We start from the raw sequence: 20,959 nt of genomic DNA, 5'->3' as shown, positions 1-20,959 counted from the left end.
TACCAATCTCTCTGGAAGAGTGAAACCATTTTGTCTTTTTTTTTTGCCCTTGGTAACGCACGTGTGATTGCACGCACCTGAGGCAATCGACATCACCTGAATATGTTGCAGCTTTTGAATGGGTGAGTGCAATTTCTAATAATCAAAGTTTTTCCGCCCTTCGTCCCCCTCAACAGTTCTACGTTCCTCTGAATGCGCATCGACATTGATCGATCCGTCCAACGGGAGTCGTAACGGAACGAGCGTACACCATGTTTCAGTCCTTCCTTCAGATCCCACGGCAACGAAATACGCTCAATGTTGACAGCTCCAGTCCCTGGGTATTCACATTGTCATTATCTCCTCTTCCTTTTCCAAGAGGACTGGCGAGTTGTCATCAGCACTTACGCGGAAACCGACTACCGCCGTTCGCGTCGCTGCTGTATATCGTCGGAAACGGAGGCGTAGACAACGGGAGGACACAGACGTCTGTCTATCTTCGACAGTGTCGACATTTCCTTCCTCTGCTCTTGGAACTTCGTCGCGTTCGTAACGCCAGCGATGCTACCGACGTCGTGACGTCGGAATGACTCAAGACAAACATCGACGAGCGATGAATCCGAACCCGCCTTGTATACACCATCCCTCCTCCATCATACAGCGCGCCCTATACCCCGTCTTTCTCAGCAGGAGTCGCAGTCGCATTCCCTGCGTGCGAGTATTATTGACAGCGAGCTCTTAGCGTCTTTATTTCCTTGCCTCGTCCATCTCCCGCACCTCGCGACCTTCCCGCTTTGTTTCTTTAGAACGAGAGGCGAGAGAGATAGAAAAGAGAGAGGAGGTAAATGAAAGAGAGGGACAGAGAGAGAGAGAGAGGAGTCGTCTTCGCGTCGACGTAGTGGTCGCCGCGCGCTTATATAGTGAGCGCCGGCAAGCCAGGAATTCTTTTCTATTCCTCGAGACACGTGCGCTGCGGCGGCTGCGTCGCGAGCTGACAGCCTGGTTGGGACGCGAGCCAGCTACTATCCCGTGGACAACAACAGACCCGGAGAACAGAGCTCTGCTTGACAAAGAAGTGTGTCCCGCCTCCTTTTCACCATTCCTCACCATTGTGGTTGATGAACTAATTGTCGGTGCAGAGTAGCGTCAACTTCTGGACAGCCTGCCAATTTGTTTCTACTCGATGTAAGTATAAACGAGAAGCAGAGTTCTTACGTTGGTGTTTATTTGGCGTTGAGTCCTTGAGTGATGGTAAAAAAATTCCTTTTGTATAGCTACTCTCACCACAATCTTGAGAGGTGCTCTAATCTGTTAGGGCTTGGTGACAGCAGACGCAACTTCTTCCGCTGCAGTTTAGTGGCTTTTTCTTAACTTTTATGCCACCGTGGCTGATGGAGAACTACTCTTTCATTCCAGTATACGGTTTAAGAGATTGCGCCTTTTCTTGAGCTCAAAAAGAAGCAAATATTAAGACACTATTGCCGTGTCGTATTTTCATCTCTGGATCAACACAGAATTGAGCTTGCCGCCAAAGGAAACCTCACTTCCTTCTTGCGTAGTACGTTGGTTTTTGTCCACGCGGAAAAATAAGATCAACCAGAGATAGGAAGAAAAGGAGCTCTAGAGGTAGTCAGAGTGCTTTTGTCTAGTTATGTTCAAATCAGTACTTGCACAATTGAAAAAAAAATGGCTTGCGCCAAACCAGGTTCAGTGGTTTAGCTACCTTAGTAATCTTAAGTTGCATCGATGACCGTACAGTGCGCAGCTAGTTACCGTTATGCAAGAAATGACCAAGCAATATTTTGGAGGGCTGAAGTCAGGGACGATATTTGGTCCCTGCTTACTGTATCCGACAGGCAACTCGAAAATGTCATCCAGGCAACATGCGCCAAATGCAGCTGTCTCCGTGACGTCACTTACGGTCATTGACTTGCTCTGAAATGAAAAAAGTGAGTGCGCAGACCACGAGTGGTTGTCAGTGTTAAAACGCTTCCCGTAAAAACATCCTTGTTAGTTCATACCATTGCTCGCGTCGGTTACATTAGTGATGTTACAATGAGAAGCTGCTTCGCGAACAGAATTTGCCCCCAAGCACTTGTACATAATTGGCAATTAATCCCATTTGCGTCCCCACTTACGCTTTCACTGTAACGCGCGGAACAAAATGAGGCAATTTATGATGACGGGGCACAGAAGCATATACAACTAAGCTTAATGCCTTTCGCGCGCCGTGCAAGTTACGGGATAAACAGCGGCGGGGAACCGCCCGCTCCGTAATTCGGACTGTCAAGGCAACGCGCTTGCACAAACGACAGCGCGAACAGGGCCCGGTCGGTGGCTGCTGGAGACCACGAACAGCAAACAACTCACAGAAAGCTTTAGAAACGAGGAGAGGGCCTCCAGAAAGGGTCAAGTGTGGTTGTGTGTCGTGTGTGTGTGTTCTAAGCGCCCCTATCGTCTCATTCGTTCCCTCGCCACTTCTCTTTCCTTCAGCCGCTTTCCCCTCAGCGGCTCGCGGCGACCCCCGCTGCTTCCGTGACGTCAGCGTCCCTCGCCAACACCCCGAGGAGGAGGACACGAGGAGGGCGTTCGAGATTAGTCGTTGCTCGGGAACACAGGGACCACGTCGTCGCACTGGCCGCGAGGACCGGCTCTCTGCCCGACCAGCTTTCAGAGACTAGAAAGGGGCGTGCTGCTTTCGCTACTTCTACTGGAAGACACTATTCAAGGCTGTTGTCTTCACTGCTGGGTATGTCTGCCAGAAGGACAGCATTGCGGATCGTGCCTTGAGGAAGACTGGTCCGGAAATTTCGGATATCATCACGCCGAACACCGGTGTTTCCCTGGACGTGCTCACAGTGAATACGTTGTCGAAGAAGTAGACGTGAATGACTCGTGGGGCGGGTGATACGTGATCTTGAAGTGCAGTGTTGTGCTTTCCACTTCCTATTGGCTGCATGGACTAACTTGTAGGTCCGGGCTGATTGTTGTTGAGAGAACGCTGTTGGGACTCCTCATGCTTGACCGCCAGCGTGTGCTAGATGCGGCATCATTCTTCGACAGGAGCCAGTGCCAGTATTGTTCCTTTCTCTGACTGCTCTCGGAGGACGAGCAAGTGTCTGCAGGAGTGAAGCGTCGGAAAACCCTTTCGTTCTGGACAACAGTAGTCCGGTATCTCAACAAATACTCGCTGTGACGTTTTTTTTTGTGTTTCTCAAGCCTTGACGCTCGTGGGAGATAAAACGTGACTTCTAATTTATCAAGGAACCGACCCCAGCGTCAAGCGCCCGTTCCGACCAGGAGGAAGCCAAAAGACGGAGGCCGAAAGAACCCGCCTGGCTCGTTTGGCGCGAAAGAGGAGACCCTGAGTGATAGGGCCATCGCTGAAGCTACTTTCGTAACGGAGCACTGAAGGAGCGCCTGGCAACACGTTGGGCCATAGGAGCCCGGCAGCTGTGGACGTAGCAGTGAACAGTACGTGGGTGCCTAAGATGGAGCTACAAAAAAGAGTTCGCTGTCTCCGGTGGGTGATGTGGATGTGCCTGGCTTTTGTTCCCGTAACGTGAGTATCGACCCCCTTTGGTGCCTTTTCTTATTAGCGCGTGCATCGAGGCGTTTCAGGCGAAACGCGGCAGACAAGCAACCTTCCTAAGTAAACTTGTGCTTACCACATATATGTACCTGCCAAACAGAAACAATGCTCAAGAAATCCAACGTAGCGTGTCTGTACGCAAGAAGTTCCATATATAGATAAGGCCCTTTTGTTTAAAAGGTTTCCCAACGGAAATGCAGGACAAATACGTCGAATAGTCTTGAAGTGTCGTCGTGTCCTTTTCAGGTGAATAACTCTTCATCCGACCTTCGTAATTACAGCAGATGTATTTGCGCGCGTAATGCAGTACTGTAAAGCAGAAGCTACGGAACAGAAATCTGCTTAGATATGTGGCTTACTCCTCCACATATTTAATTTGATCAGTTTGTTTTTGCTCCCTCGGCGAACAGTGCCGAGCATCTAATAAGATAGGCTGCAGCGTCTACACTACCGGTAACTGGGAGGATCGCCGGGCTTAAAATTATTCCGGCACTCGTCTCCGATTGGCTTAGTGGGTGTCTTGAGAACGGTTTTTCTGCGCTTTTCACGGCATCGATTCTATGGCACCGTTTATGCTCGCTGCTGCCTGGAGAAATACCAGACTGACCCGGCTCTTGCCGGGGATCGGCTCCAGCTTTAATTTAAAACCCATTTGTTATTCCCTGTTATTCCCTGTTATTTCCTGTTATTCCCTGTTATTCCCATTTGTTATTTCCTCAATGTTATTCCCTGCTGTCAAACGTTCTTGGCTACTGAGAACCTCGGTGTGTTAAGCATAAAAGATGCGCCGGGCTCGACGCAGCCGAAAGCAGACGCCATAAGCCATAGTTCGCTCCAAGCGTGGCACAAAGTTCGACTAACCTCATTAGAGCTGCACATTTCCAGCGCGAATGCTAATCGCGTGCTCGTTGACTAAACCTTCCAATAGGTGATGCGCGTTGTTTCCTTTTTTAAACTAAGGCTTTTGCTGTTATTAACATATTTTCTGTGGTTACGCGCTCGCTAAACTGCATTTATTTTGATGCTCAGTGTTCTGATATTCCACACCACGACCGCGCGGAGGCTCGCATGAGGACTATCACGGAAAGATCGCCTCTTTAAGTACGTTGCTGGCTGCATGCGCTTGCGACCGAAGAAGCTGTCAAGTTTATCTGGATGAAAATTTATAAATGGGTTGCGGCACGGGATGTCCGGAGCGCTCTTTCCCAGAAGGCTAACTTGAAAGTAGCAAAAATTAGTTTTCGTGGCAAAGTGCTGCTTAGTTTTCTGCACCCAACCATGGGTTAGTGCTGTGAGAATTTTAGCACGGAAATTCTCCCGGCTTCCGGGAGAATAGGCACTGCCTATACAATAAGATAGATTCCGAACTTCGAAAGGAAATGATTGGCTAGCCCTCATAACAGGGTGGGATAATAAAAGTGATGCGAAGCCATAGTCGTAAGGCAGTTAAATAAAGGCAAGCCGGTCATTTCTTCATGTCATCATTTAATAATAATAATAATAATAATAATAATAATAATAATAATAATAATAATAATAATAATAATAATAATAATAATAATAATTGAATTTTGGGAAAGGAAATGGCGCAGTATCTGTCTGAACCGCGCCGTAAGGGAAGGGATAAAGACAGGAGTGAAAGAAGAAAGGAAGAAAGAGGTGCCGTAGTGGAGGGTTCCGGAATAATTTCGACCACCTGGGGATCTTTAACGTGCACTGACATCGCACAGCACACGGGCGCCTTAGCGTTTTTCCTCCATAAAAACGCAGCCGCCGCGGTCGTGTTCGAACCCGGGAACTCCGGATCGAAGAAAGAGGTGCAAAATCGAATTTTCGGTCAGTCATGTCTACTGGCACAAAGGATAACGACGCCCAATTAAACGCACGTCCTTAATGCGAGCATTTAGTCTGTCATACCCTCGCGTAAAATGCGTAATACGTTACGCAACAAGAAAAATCAGACAGGTAAAGAAAACGTACATCTTTATATCCTTGGAGTGTAGTTTCTATCCTTCATATCGCTTAATTATCCTCAAGGTTCTAAAGAGCGTCTAGCATGCATGCATTCACGGCTCTGACCGAGGACAGACGGTGCAATTAGCATAACTTCGCAGCCAGAGAACACCCATCAAGATTAGCAGTTGCGTGCAGTTTAAAGAAAGCAACATTACTGAGAGCAGGATTTCACTGTTGTCTTCCAAATAACGCGTAGACCAGGAGGTGAGTCTGGTGCAAGAAATCGCGCTACAAAACAAAACCTGTACGAGGAAAATGTCGCTGGACAGAACGTGCTTGGCATTGCATAAAAACAACTCACACAGTATGCGTGCCATGATTGAAAAAAAAACTAAATAAACAAAAGATAAAAGACGACCCCCCTTCCCCGGGCATGCTTGTCAATGAGGAACTGTTGCCTTCGGCTTTCTCCCAGTAGATTAAGAGCACGTAAGGGAGGCTTTGTAGTTTAGTTTATTTAAACAGTGGCGACCTCGCTATCTCAAGCGCCGTCACCCCACAAAACTACCCGTTCAAAGGCAGGACTGCACGACGAGGAAGTCTCACATGCGCCTCTAAGTGGCGAGAGTGGTTTATGCCTTTGGAAGCTAGTGTGTTTGTCCACGACTTCGTGTAAAACGGAGCATTCAAAAGCCGTATAGACACCCAGCAGAGAAAGACGCGCTCGAGAGCGAGACAGAGACAAGGCCGGCGTCATCTAGCGATGACCACCGCTTCGGGCAATGCGTTGCACGACGACACCGAAGCTGGCGAGGCGGGGTCATTTGAGAAGCTTATTTTTTCAATCAAGCCACAAAACCGCACGCGCGCGAACTCGCCCCCCTTTTATTTGTTTTTATTTGGCCTCCATCCATCTCAAAAGGAGGGGGAGTGGACCGGCTTTGGCTGTCCGCGGGGTTTCCGCTTATCGCCGCGACCATCGCTCTGTGCGGAAAAAGGCGCGCCTCCCCCGGTGAAACGAAGTAAAAGCAACGGCAAAATGAGTTCTTCGCGCGCCCCGAGCTGCCGCCGCCGCCGCGTAATTTGCGGTTGTGCAAGACCGGAAAGCACGGTTTAGTTCTTTTTCACTCTCTTACCCTCTGCGCGCTCCTCCTTATCACAAGGGCGCAGACGCCGCGGGTGCTTCGTTAGGAGACGGCGCGTAGTTCAGCTCGAACCGGAGGAAGACCCCCCCCCCCCCCCCTCCTCCTCCTCCTCCTCCTCCAACGCCGTCTTCATTCGTTCTCTCTCTCTCTCTCACACACACACACACACACACACACACACACACACACACACACACACACACACACACACACACACACACACACACACACACACACACACACACACACACACACACACACACACACACACACACACACACACACACACACACACACACACACATTACACTCGTAGGGGCCCCTCAGCCACCGCTCCCACTACAGCATCCTCTATGCTTCAGTAGCATTATCCGGGAGAGTGATTAAAGCGGGGGACCCTTGACGTCACGTGTCCCGAGCCGGCGGTGACAGCTGGAGATCGCGCGGAAGGCTCTCCCCCCCGAACGGCTGTTTACGAGAAGCGTGTGATGACTGTGCCCGCTATCAGGTGGCGGTGAATCCGTCAGAGCGACCGCTGTCACGAGCGCGGGTGCGCGTTCGAGGAATGACAATTGAGCTTGCAGTTGAAGAGATCATCGTCCCGTGCGTGCGGCTTTGCATGTGACGCGTGGCATTCGTTGGTAAGAAAGAGTGCGGTGAGCGGATCCGATATCGCGGTCGATGCGACGGACTGCTACGCAGCAGACATGGAACACATGAATGTTTTAATGTGTTCTGTGTGTTATTGATCAGAACATAGCGCCCCTTCCCGCACCTCCTATGTAGTAGCCTCCATGTTAGAGCCGTTAGAAAGTCTAACTAAATAAACAAATATCAACAGATAAACTCGTGGCGGTCGTGTACTGACGGCAAAGACTCGTGGGTATTATTAAATGCTGCAGCCTCCACAAATCGCCCAAGCAACATTTTCTGGCAGCGACATTTTCGTGCCAATGACAGGAACACTCGGTTCATTTGGATTAACTGATATCAAACACTGGGTTTCATGGCATTCATAAGTGGGGTTTACCGTCCTTAAGTTGCCCGTAAGGTGGGAGACTCTGCATTGCAGCAATGCGGATCACTTTCGAACACCTGGCGTCCTCTAACGTATACTGACGTTGCACAGCACAGACAGAGAGAGAGAGAGCAGCATTTTAATTATTAGAGGAGATATGTGCCTGGTAGTTAACCTGACATGCTACTCCAGATGAGGGCGAAGAGGGGGAGAAGGAAAGGAAAAAAAATAGGTGAAAGGTGAAGTCACGAATACACAACACTCGCGCACTCACAAACACACAGGTTCATCTAAGGGTGTCTATCAAACCCGCGTCCCTAAGATAAACTAGTAGGGCTTTTCTAACACGCGTAGCCCCACACCACAGGGTTATTCATACATTTCACCTGCAATCTCAGCCACGGCTGCCGGGAATCGAACTCGCGACCTTGAGCTCTCAACGACCGAACGCTATAGCCTGTAACTATAAGGCTACACGGAGCCACCTCGGCGGGCCTGACATGCATCGAAATGCGGGTAAAGTACAGAGTAATCTGCGTGCCGGCCCAACAGTCCGGATGAAGGTCTCCACCTTGTTCGCCGAACTCGCCTCCGAAGTCCCCTTCTACAGCCATGAGTATATCGTGACCACCATACACATTATTCCAATTAGTCCTGGCTAAGCGCGGAGGCGTATGCCAACAGTTGCGGGTGCTGTGTGTCGCGGACCGTCACGCAAGGTGCTCGTCCAATGCGGCTTCGTCGTAGGCATTTAACTGAACGTACATAAGAGCGAGCCTCCAGCCTTTTTCCACGAAACTGCTGGCACTCCGCTCACTGTGTCCGTCTGTAGCCACGTTTACATGAATGCGACAGAAGTCGACTCCACTCCACTCTTTGAGGGAAAGTGTAAAAACGTAGAGGCAGAGAGCAGAGGACGAGTCACGCCTTTCCTTCTTAAAACCTGCTCTTTCCCTAAAAAAGTGGACTGTATTCGACTTCTGTCGCATTCATGTAAACGCCGCTTGTGTAGGCGGTCGTAGTATAGAAGGAACGGAAATGAATGAAAACTGAACGCGCCTATCTTCCTGCACTCCGCTAAGGGGCTGCAGCTCTTTGTTTGAATTTGTTTCTCGAGGAAAATAAATGTCGCGATAGCTGTCTCGATTTTTGCTGGACACCTCAACTACGCCGGGAGGGCAGGGAGGCAGGTGGGAGCGAAAGAAGAAATAGAGAAAGAGGCGTCCTAATGGGGAGTGGTGTTTTGTTTGCACTGTCTCTTAGTCGGTTGATATCATTACTTTTTTCCTCACAATCAGTGCGTAGTTTTACATGGGGCGTTACTGAAACGCTGAGAGGGAAGCTTGTGAGAGATGTTTTCATACGCGAGGTTTGCAGGCTATTAATCGGCGCTTGCTTCATGTTATGCAGAACATTGTCTCTGTTCATTCATTCATTTGACTACTTACACGAGTCTAATTGCAGCCCAGACGGGATGAATATACAGCGTAATTTTCATTAGCACTTCATTGACTGACTTCTAAAAAAACCAGCAGCAGCAGATAGATCAGCTTTGTCAAGTTCGTCGCCCCCATTGTGTGCAGCCACTCCCTGCATTAGCTTGCACAACAGGAGTTGTGTCCGGCCAAGCCTCCTAAAGGCGCACGAACAGAGCGGTCACATGACGGCGCAGCCATGACTTGGCGTCGGCTGAAAATAAACACCCTAGGACGCGGCGGGAATTTAGGCTTGGGCGCCGTGTTGCATCGAAAACGCCTGCAATATTCAGACCGGCCCATTTCCGCTGAGCTCACTGCGAACGAAAGCAAGCGTGCGGGCCCGCTGTGTCTAGCGGAACAAGAAGCGAAGGCAAACAAACGGGTTGGTGACGTCATTCCGGCTTCCAGTGACGCTCCGGGTCCGGCAGAGCGCAAATGGAGCGTGCACTGCAAGACTCGTGACGTGGACGGAGAATGCGACCGAGAAACTATGCATAGAGAACTAGGCGGGATTGCCGCTTTGACGTGAAACCCCTCGCATGACGTCACGTTGCGCTTTAGTGTCACTTGCATCTTGTTGCTGTTGTGGAAAAGACCGGACGCCCACCGAGGTGGTCCAGCGATCGGTCAGAGCGAGATCGCAGGCGAGATCTCTCGCTACGTGGTTGGTCTTGTTTGAAGACAGAATAGCAATGGGAGTAACCGTACGAGTGTTTGGGGGCATGTTGAAGCCCGGAGCAGCATGCGGGAGGTTGCGGGGTTCGGTCCCCAATGCCGCCGGGTACCCACCGGTTATACAATGGATACAAGCTTTCCGATGGTCTGGTGCTCGGCTTCTTTAGGTTGAAATGCTTGGAGAAACGGCACTTTGACCCCACCTTGAGTAGATCGAAAACACCTTGTGCCATGGAGCGCTTTGGCCCCAGGTGCCATTGCGCCATACAAATCCATCATCATCATCATCAGGACGTACGGAACCTGAAATGCTATTCGTGAGAAGTAACAGTCTGTCTGCGATGTGCAAATTATTTGTCAGTGCGACAAAGATTGGAGATATGTTTATTTCAGTGCTATTGCTTGTAGAAGGGGTATTATGCTTATGAAGGGTCTTACTTGCAGGCTTTTCTCGGCCTCCTCCGTATAGTTGCGGAGGCAAACAATGAATAAACGAACTAAACCCGTGAGGCTATTCAATCGCAAAAGAAAAGGGAAGGAAGAATAAAAGAAACCTCAGAGTTCAGTTCAAACTAAAACCAATCAGATTAGTGTGAAGGTAGCTTTTCTGATTCGCGAGATTAGAACCTTAGAAACGCTTCTCGCGTCAGTAGAATAACAACTATATCGTCCGCCAAAATTACGTTTCTGCCTTTTCTTTTTAAACTTCTTGGCATTTTATGGAGATCGTTGAATTTGTCCAAGGTGCACGAAGTTAACTGCCGTTGATGTGGGATGTTACTGGCGAAATTTCTCGTGTTCAAATACTGCAATAAAAATGCTAGCTGAGCAGAACTTTCAACTAACTTTAGTTCGTGAATACAGGGGGCTAATAAAGTCTATCAACATTGTGCGTTGTATGTGTCTTTGTGCCTCTTGTTGTCCCGTCGTCTTCGCCAAGGTTTTTTTTTTTGGCATTCACTATGAACCGATTAGCCCAGCATCATGTCTTCAGTATTTTGGGTTATCGTTCTGCCAACTAAACCGACCAGGACGACTAACAGATGCAGGGCGAGACCGAAGCGATCAACAACTCGAAAGCGGGAACTATGTTTTACTACTTCCCATGGCAAGTTTTTCTCCGGAAACTGCGAAGTTTCCGTGAAAATTGCATAGCTTTAGTTTGTAGCCGCATATGGTTGCGCTTAGGTGTATGATAAGGAGGAATTGCTTTCTTAGACAAGATGATGTAAGTGAATCAGAGAGGCGTGTCTTAAGAACCAAGAAAGTGAAAGTTCCAGTTGTAGGTTCAAACTTTCTTTCTTCATAGCTTTTAATTCGCATCAGAAAAGAGATCCAGAAAGAAAGAAAGGCAAGATAAGAATAAACAAGGATTAACAACAACATACGTGCAGGAAAGGTTGCATCGTCACTGCTCCCAACGTGGTCCGGTTAGGGGCCGAGGAAACCATCGTGGTTTTCAACCGGGGATCTCCAAGGGACGTCACCCTGTCCCTCCACGACCACCCGGCGCGCCTGCACACCCTCTTTCGGGAGACCATCAGCATGGGTGCAGGTGAGTTGGCTTGCGGACTGAAGAGACTGCCAGCGTTGTGGCGCAGTTTTTTCTACTGCTGTGAATATTGCCTTGGTACACGAAAGGAAATAATTATGTGTGTGGGAACAGGATGGCCGACACGAATGAATATTAGAAGAGGCCGATGATGAGGTCCGTGTACTAAAATGTCGACATATTGAAAAGTTAACACATCATGTCCGACATTCTGGGACAAAAATTTTTGAATATTGAAAAAATTGTGAGGCACTGTTTGGAAAAGATTGAGGTAACCATCCATTCTCCCGATGTGTAGGAAAATCTTTCTTTTTAAAGTTTTTACGTCGCTCTCATCGAGCAGTTCAGGCTGCCGTAGAAAGCCAATGAGGAACGCTTTATTACGATAGCAAAAAAATTAATAACAAAAAAATGCGAGCCTGCCGAGGGGAGATATGCGGATATATTAATTGTTTTAATGTTATAGTTATGTCTTACAATATATGAAAGAAATGCGTCCATAAATCCTTTCTCATTCAAGGATGCTTTGACCATAATGCAGGAGATTCCAGCCTGCGCACTGGGGACATTGCATAGACCTGCTGATTGATACTTTTCTAGATTCCAACACACAATTGATAATGGTTCCTCGTATACGGTAGAGAAAGGGTACTGCGTCAAAAACTCGCTGCCGCCAACTAGAGCCTGTTTCAATGAAAGGGAATAATAGGCGCAGGGGGAATACTGAGCATTGTTGCCATTAACGGATACGCAGACACTAGTACAATGCCAGCTCACATGGACTGCTTGCTACCAATGCTCAACTAGGAGCCCGCGCTCAAGCCGTTGTTCCAAGCAGGTTCATATGGGTCACTAGAAGACTCCTTCACATGGACTGCTTGCTACCAATGCTCAACTAGGAGCCCGCGCTCAAGCCGTTGTTCCAAACAGGTTCGTATGGGTCACTAGAAGACTCCTTCACATGGACTGCTTGCTACCATGCTCACGCTCAAGCCGTTGTTCCAAGCAGGTTCATATGGGTCACTAGAAGACTCCTTATCTCCCGTCAGATGTCTCGGTCTGCGTGCGTGGTAGATAGAACTAGCCGCCTGGTCCTGGAACCCGACACCGCAGCGTTTCTGCTCTAGTTCGATAAGACACTCGCGCGCCTGAACGCGTCTCCCCTTATGAACTACGCGGCAGCTTGAGTCTGCCGGCAGAATTCGAGGGCGTTGCTCGCGGTTGCGCAAGTCACGTGACAGGCGTTGCGACGTACACTTGCGGCGACCCACAATCTCGATGGCGTCTCAAGGGGCGATGTTGGGCGCAATGGCCGTCGAAATATGATACCAGCTGATCACTGTGGCGGAAACGGCTGTCATGTGTTTGGCTGAGTTCCGGACCATGGGGCGCAAACAGAGCTAAAGCCGCTATGACGTTCAAACCTGGAGCCTCGAAGGCTGGACGATAACGTCACTCCAGATATGTTGACGTGTGGGTCTGTGTGTGTTGAAATAAGGGCTTTTCCTCATTCAAATGCCTACTGAGTCTGAGGAGGCGGCTTGGTCCACCCGAGTCAGGTTTCGGGTCATTTGATGCGAAGACATTTCACGTAGTTGCTGACTGCATTATTTATTTATTTTTATTTATTTATTTATTTAGCAAATACTGCCGGCCTGTGTTACAGGCCTTAGGCAGGAGTGGGGTACAAACATATTGATAAAAATAACAAGTACATTGCAAAAGAAGCAGATAGCGAACAGAGCAAAAACCAGTACATACAACATAAAATCGATTACAAAGACATAGAACATATAATGACATCGATCCTGGCAGCAAACGAAGGCATCGGACTTGGCCCAAAACAAGGATACATAAGAGCCCTATACATCCTTCAGAGCTTGTAAAAATAAATCCACCGATTCGCAATTGACAACATCAGCAGGTAAACCATTCCACTTAATGATAGTATGGGGAAAGAACGAGTACTTAAATACATTAGTTTTGCATGAAAACGCGGCAACTTTCTTAGTATGGTAAGAGCGTGTAGGGTGTCGAGATGTGTGCTCAACTAAAATTCCTTCCTCTATTGTTAGTTTATTGTGATAATACAAGTAGAATAACTTTAATTTTTCTCGATGACGACGCATGGCCAGGTGTTCAAGTCCTGCGGTTTGTAGTAGGGCTGTTGGGGAAATATTCCAACTGTAACAATTAAAGATAAATCTAGCAGCTTTGCGTTGGACATTTTCTATTTTAAGTTTGTTACTTTCGGTCCAGGGATCCCACACTGCCGCAGCACTTGATGCGTATAACTGGAACTGTCGCAGCAGCTCAGCTTGTCGCTTGCGACGTTGCAACGAGGACATTTCCACGACGTCAAATAGCGACACAGCGAAAGATACAGAACTAAGGGTTGCCTTTGACTTATCACTTCGGGTGCTATGTATCAACGACAGGCGCTGCGATGTTAGCTTATGTGTAACCACAAGAAATCAATGGAAATTTCCAGAGGTAATCTTAAGTCGTGCGAAGGCTTTCGGTGGAATTATACCGTTTTAAAGTTTCTAAGATATTAGCTGTTAGGTGGATGTCTGGTATTGATGCTAAAAAAGTTAGCATGAATTTTTAAGTTAAAAGTACGATGTCGGGCGTCAAATTCATTTACGAGTCTTGAAGACACACTGGTGTTCAGTAAGTGGCGCTTTGGATAAAGATGAGCGGCTTTTAACTATCAAAGAACCTTCCACGTGTTTAGCGCTATCCCAGCAAGATTAATAAGCAGTGGACAATAACATAGTGTATAGGTTCTTGTACGTGAAACGCCGTAGTGCGCTGATATAGGTGGCCATTTAAAAAACACTGACCTTTTTGGCTGTATAAAAGGCGTGCAGACTGAAAGACGCGGGTTCGATCCCGGCTGCGGCAGACGTATTTCGATTGAGGTTTATGGTTTATTGGGGTTTAACGTCCCAAAGCGACTCAGGCTATGAGGGACGCAGTATAGTAAAGGGCTTCGGAAATTTCTACCGCCTGGGGTTCCTTAACGTGCACGAGATCGCAGAGTACATGGGCCTCTATGGAATTTCGCCTCTATCGAGCATTTCCATGGAAGCATAATGCTAGGGGCCCGTGTACTGAAGCGATGCCAGTGAACGTTAAAGAACCCCAGGTGGTCGAAATTATCTGAAGCCCTCCACTACGGCGTCCCTCATAGCCTGAGTCGCTTTGGGACGTCAAAACCCATGAAACCAAATTGATTAAAAACGAAAATAATCTAACGTCTGTCCATTACAATGCGGCACTTAATATTTTGCCATCCAGAAAAGGGTACGCTCTCGGGATTTGGCGTCTGAAAGGAAGCATCTTGATACAGTATAGCAGGTCTATCTGTTAGTATTCGTATTATGGCACTAATACGGGTGGGTTATAAGCTAAGAAGCTAAATAACTAACGAGGATCGAGCCAACGACAGAAAACAAAACACATGCCTTCTACCTTTTTTTTTGCTTGCGTACAGAAGCTCCTTTCTGTCTGTTCACTGTTCCGTTTATAGCGCTGTGTTAGCATTTTTTTGTGATTAAGTAAGCAAATAAATAAATAAATTGCCTTCTTAACGTGCTCAGCGGCGCAGGTGACATCTCAGTAAGCGGGAACGCTCCCTCCGAGTGCTAAGGAACGCTTGATAATTATATAAATAACAGGAAACAAAGAAATAACTTCTAATGAAATCATAAGTGTCTGCGCCTCCACTATAGATAGTGATGCTCAAAGTATTGAGTGTATTCCATCCGGACACTCAATGGGGAACTTGCGTTGAAGTTTGCGGTGCCGATTGCAGCGCCATAACACACTACCTAGCGAGAGGAGCAAGCAGTTTTGGGTAGTACTACTAGTACTTTTCCGCGCCACCTTCAGGCGCTTATTGGCGTGAGCCTCCGCGCTCTGTCGAAGGCGCACGTGCCGTGCGTCAGCTATCCGGGCTACGCCGAGAGAAGCTGGGCAATGAATGCTGTCAGCCAAACGCGGGTATCTATCTAATCGCGCAGAATGTGTTCTCGCGTTTGCAGCGGCCCAAGCGGCTGACAAAAGCAGTTTTGAGTCACCGAATGGAACAACTGCAGTGCCACCTTGGCAGCGCAGGTTCCCCATAAGCCTGTACCGAAATTATTAGGCTTAGTGGTGTTCTAAGTGCTCGGTGTTAAATTCTCATGCGCTTCGGTTAGCTCTTAGGCTCGTTAAAACGGTGCGCGGATGTGAAAGCTGTTGCTGACACCAACCACTCACGTGTCTTCGCCCTGTTCGCTCCGGAATGGGGAGAAAAAGTCGGTGAATATTTTATGAAAACTATCAACACACTGTAAACAGATATGTTTGTAAAGTTTAGTTTATGCTTATATAAATTTAACTTTATAAAGCAAGTAATATTTATTTAAATGCAGTTACAAAATTGTAAACAACCCGCAGGTGAGTCGCGTGTGGTGCGCGTGCCCATCGACCCCGCGAAGCTTAGTTCCGAAGAGATCCGCTCCGGGCAGCGGCGCTACGTGTCGCTGGTGGTTGAGTGCTACGCGGTCTACAAGAAGGAAGCGCGGCTACTCATCAGCGACAAGAGCGGCTACCTGCTGCTGCAGAGCGACAAGCCGATCTACACGCCCAAGCAGACAGGTGAGGAGGAGGAATGGACTCGCTGATTGATGAAAAAAACACTTTTGACAGCCTAAGGAACTATAGCATCGCCTGCTAACCGTCTTCGTGGGAAATTTCGCACACGGTTTTCTGACGTTAGCTTTACGTTGATATTACTTCCTGTCCTTCGTTTTTCTTTTTTCTTTCTCTTTCATCTTTTCTTTCAGCATTTCTTTCTTGCCTTTTCTTTGTTTACTAGTAGTAAGACAATTGTCTTGGGACATAAGCTTGACTGCACCGTTATAATTGACGATCTGTTGTAGCGATAGCTATACATTACGGTAGCATTTCGAGCCATCAGCGTGGTTGGTCACGTGATGCGGAGCAGCTGCCGGCGGCGCGGTGCCGTGGCTGATCACGTGGTTCGTCACGTGATTGGTCACGTGACCAAGTTCCACTCAGCCAGCTATAGCTATTGCGTCACTCCAGGTTTAACCAGAGCTAAACCACCGCCAATTTTTTTTTCACTTTCTACGGCCCGGTGATTGAGACCAGCTTGACGATGCCACAGGAGCGCCTAAGAGCTACTTTTTGTCACTGTTACCAAAGGCCATGTCTTCGTTCGCTCATCATTGGGAGCCTAACGCTCTTTTTGCGCCACTTAAGGTTTGCAATTTCATGCTTGTCCTCGCAAGCTTCGGGGTGTAGTCAGAATAAACTCTTTTTTTAAAATGTTGCATGACCACAGAGTTCTTTACATAAATTAGGTTATCTGCTGAACAGTTGTTGATAACGCAGTCGAAAATGTCAATATGTGCATGCAGCAGCAGAATACAAAATACATTTTCTTCAAAATTTAGTCAGAAGTTCATGAAAATTACTTCATTCGCATTGACTATAGGCTGTAGGCTCTAGAGCATTTCAACTTAAGTCTTAATGGTTTTGTTTGCACTAGGGTACTCATAAGTATGATATGTGCACGGTAAGTGCCATATCACACGTTCTGCCTCTATATGTGACACACATCTTATATTTCTCTCTTTGGTAGAACTTAGAGAGTTAGTGGTTTTTGCGAACGCAGTTAGGTCGGAGGCAAAGTGTTTGGCAAACTATCAATACAGCACTAAAATTCTATTCAGATATGATGGGTAGCCGCCGCGGTGGCTGAGTGGTTATGGCGCTCGGCTGCTGGCCCGAAAGACGTGGGTTCGATCCCGGCCGCGGCGGTCCAATTTCCATGGAGGCGAAATTCTAGAGGCCCGCGTGCTGTGCGATGTCAGTGCACGTTAAGAAAACCCAGGTGGTTGAAATTTCTGGAGCCCTTCACTACGGCGTCCTTCATAGCCTGAGTCGCTTTGGGACGTTAAACCTTCATAAACCAAACCTATTCAGATATGAATTTTTTTATTAAGCCATCAGCCGTGGAGTGTGTTGAATATAGAAGCCTTAGGGTTCTCTGTTTCTACACGTGCGGCATTGTGGCCATTTGTATGCGTGCCTTATTGCGAAGGCCGTTTGTTGGATGGCTAACGAGTGAACAAACGCTGTAACTACCTTGCAGTTAACCTGCGGATGATCGCGGTCGGAGAAGACTTAGTGCCTTCGATCGGTGACCTGAAACTGGAAATCAAGGTATTTAAGCCACATATCAATTCATCTAATTGATATTCTCACGCCAGAACCTTACACATCAAGGCAGTGCATCATTCTCTTTTCTTTCAATACGCAGTTCAAATATTGTATCAGTTGGCTTAAGCTTAGTATTTCTTTCATTAATAAGTGCAGATTCCTAATACGGAGACTGCGGCTAAACTTCACTGCAAGTTTAGTGCTTAATAACAGCGCAAAAGCGAAAAACGGCTTCTAGGAATTTGCAGCAACAGTAAGTTCAAGGTGTTGTCTGCTAGAGGACACAAATTGCAGTTCCAAGGTGATCTGTCGAAATGACGGATTTATTTATTTTTTAACTGTGACTGTGCTCGTTTTATTATCTGAAAATGTAGTGTAATGTCGTCTAACCTTGGCAACAATTGACACTTAAAACAACCCGAAGGAGGGGACAAGACGTGGCGGCGTCTGTCTTTCCTTCTGCCCGTTCTTCGCGTCGATTCAAGCATGCCATATTAACGGAGGATCATAAGCGATCATACTGGCATTTCGAACAGACCTTGATTGCTTGTTGCGCCTCATGGTGTCCTAGTGGAAACAGGTTCTGTGAATGGGCTTCTGCGCAAGCAGGCGGGAATACGCCAATTGTTTACCACGACACGAGTGAAAAACGCGTGAATCATGCGCCGCCACAATCCGACGCCGGTGAGCGGCCGTGGCGGTCGACAGACGGTACGTGGCGTTGCAAGTGAAACGTTGTCCGTTGGTGCAACGCTCGCAGAACCCTCAGAGCATCGTAACGTACCAGACGGTGCTGACCACAAAGGACAACGCGACGGGAATGTATAGTCACTCCTACAAGTTCCCGGAATCGCCGATCCTCGGGGAGTGGAAGGCCGTAGTGACGTACGGATCATACGTGAGTATTGCTGCCCGCCTCTTCTTGCCTCTGGCCTCTTGTCGCTTTCAATCTGTGCCGTACTTATAGCCGCGCCGCGCGTTACCTTGTTCTTGCCATCGAGGCCACAGTCCTTCGGTCGCGCTGTTTTGTATATTCTTCAATTCGACTTACGCACGTGCTGTAGGCTGGTCTATAGAAAGAGACCTCGTCCCCACCACTATCTTATCCCGCGTGATAAAGGGAATATAATTAAAAATAAAATAAAAATGACATAGTACGTGCCAAAAAAGAAAATAAATAACTTCTATTTCTTCCTTTCTTCTTTCACTCCCTCCCTTATCCCTTCCCATACGGCGCGGTTCAGGTGTCCAACGATATATGAGACAGATACTGCGCCATTTCCTTTCCCCAAAAACCAATTATTATTATTATAACTTTTTGTGAAGATGAAAAAGGGGAAAAGGTGCAGGGGATGAAGCGAGGAAGAGAGGCACAGTATTTATTTATTTATTTATGTATTTCGTTACTATCACGGCTGTTGAGGCGTTAGATAGGAGTGTTTTTTTTTAAAGTAATTAATCAAAATCAAATACAAAAGGAGAGATATTAACATAGATAATGAAGAAGCGCAAATTTGAGTGCTTCTGGTTCTGGTACGGAGACGATGCAGGCGGGCAGGTGGCTCCAGTCGGAGCTGGTCTTGGGCAGGAAAGAATGAAAGTACTGGTTAGTTCTGAAAATTGGAACACTCACTTTGAATCGATGATCGATACGGGATGATGCATAACTTGGAGCAGTGAAAGTACTCTGTTTTAACGATTCATTTTTTAAATATATTTTGTGGAAAGTGAAAAGTCTAGAGAGATGACGCCGCAGTGAAAGATCTGGAAGGTCTAGAGTTCGCTTCATGAGTGCGACGCTAGTCGAACGAGAGTAGTTAGTGAAGATAAAACGACGCTTCTGCCATGCTTGCACGAGCAGGCAAAACATGTTAAAAAGGTGCGACAGAGGTGCGACCTATACTGTAAAATCAATCAGTCACCGAATGCTACTGTATGCTTCGAAGAACAACATTATCACAGTTTTAGCATAGACGTCAGCCGCCATACCAGCACATGCGCGGGTAGCCGGGACGGGCAAGGTACAATTGGTTACTCGAGATCGTATGCATACACCCTGTTGGCAGCAGACCCAAGCGGCATATGGATGCGCTACACGGTAACGCTATGGTAGAACTATTTATTGTCGAAGATTAGCAATAAAGACCTACAACACTTTTGCAATAAACAGCTACATTACGCGAAAAGAGCAATAAATAAGTTACAGCGCTTAATGACATTACTGTGAGGTTTTGAACCGCTTAATGTATCCGCATAATGCGCTTTAACATATCGCACGCTACATGAAAAAACACTGTACATATCACACGCTTTTATAACTTCTGCTAGGTCTTCTTGGGCATTAGCGTTCACCCGGATTTTACCTGGTTTCTCTCGTGTTTCGTCTTTGCTGCTCGTTAATTCAACGCCGTGTTGCTACATAAAAGAAGAAATTCAGACCAATAATTTATGCAGTCTTTTATATGCATATTGTGGGATCCAGTTTAGAAGAAATGAGGAAAGGAAGTAGCACAGCAAGATGAATGTAAGAAAATAAAATGGCCGTTGTTTACACCATGTATATTTCCAGTGACGTTGGAAATAGGGCGTATATACCATAATTTCCGGTTTACAGTCGGTACGCGATGGTGTACAGTTATGAGTGAATTTTGTCTGCAAAAAACTTGGTTTACGAGATCGTCTGCACTTGGTGCGCATACAGTACCCGGTACACTGTCCGCACATGGTACACAGTCCGCACATGATATATATGTAATCCGCACATGGTAAAGTCGCGAGTAAAAAAGATTAGCACTGGTGACGGTTCACAGGAGTGGCGTATATAGCAACGCTTGGAGCTGCGGTTAAGAACACGCCGATAACAAAAGTGCCACTTGATGTTTGCAAAGCACAGCGCATTGCCAGGCACTCGATGCGATTTTCGCCGCTACGGTGACGTCATTATGCTAATCATCTTTACTCGCGACTGTGCATATTGTCCGCACATGGTACATAGCCCGCACGCGGTACATAGCCCGCACGCGGTACAATGTCCGCACGTGGTACATAGTCCGCACGCGGTACATAGTCCGCACGCGGTACAATGTCCGCACGCGGTACAATGTACGCACGCGGTACAATGTCCGCACGCGGCATTGGACAGATCATGCTATATTGGGCAAAATTGTGAATGCTGCATGGTCCACGCCTGTAATATTCCACAAAGCCCAAAGTGTTAAACTTTATACATGCATAGCCCACGGGCTCTATGCCGGAAGTTATGGTACTTATTACAAGAACCTTCCGCATACGCTGAACGCCTGCCGTTGGATATGTAAAATCCCAGTC

At 47.5% G+C, this 20,959-nt stretch overlaps 1 protein-coding gene across 6 annotated transcripts in view; it reads left to right on the top strand.

The window, feature by feature from the left end:
• The first annotated feature begins 829 nt into the window (after window positions 1–829).
• Window positions 830–20,959, top strand: part of LOC144106987 (complement C3-like) — a 74,184-nt gene continuing 54,054 nt past the window's right edge. For 4 of the 6 annotated variants that reach the window (XM_077639965.1, XM_077639964.1, XM_077639961.1 and 1 more), the window contains exons 1-6: window positions 931–1,164; window positions 2,473–3,541; window positions 11,238–11,398; window positions 15,842–16,042; window positions 17,565–17,635; window positions 18,393–18,530. In XM_077639965.1, coding sequence (XP_077496091.1) covers window positions 3,471–3,541; window positions 11,238–11,398; window positions 15,842–16,042; window positions 17,565–17,635; window positions 18,393–18,530 — 642 coding nt within the window. In that variant the 5' untranslated portion in view covers window positions 931–1,164; window positions 2,473–3,470. Of the gene's footprint in view, window positions 1,165–2,472; window positions 3,542–11,237; window positions 11,399–15,841; window positions 16,043–17,564; window positions 17,636–18,392; window positions 18,531–20,959 lie in introns of all 6 variants that reach the window. The other 2 variants (XM_077639962.1, XM_077639963.1) reach the window with 2 other exon arrangements.

Source organism: Amblyomma americanum, chromosome 10, assembly GCF_052857255.1.
Source record: "Amblyomma americanum isolate KBUSLIRL-KWMA chromosome 10, ASM5285725v1, whole genome shotgun sequence".
Classification (NCBI taxonomy): domain Eukaryota; kingdom Metazoa; phylum Arthropoda; class Arachnida; order Ixodida; family Ixodidae; genus Amblyomma; species Amblyomma americanum.
This window is presented reverse-complemented; position numbering and strand designations above follow the sequence as displayed.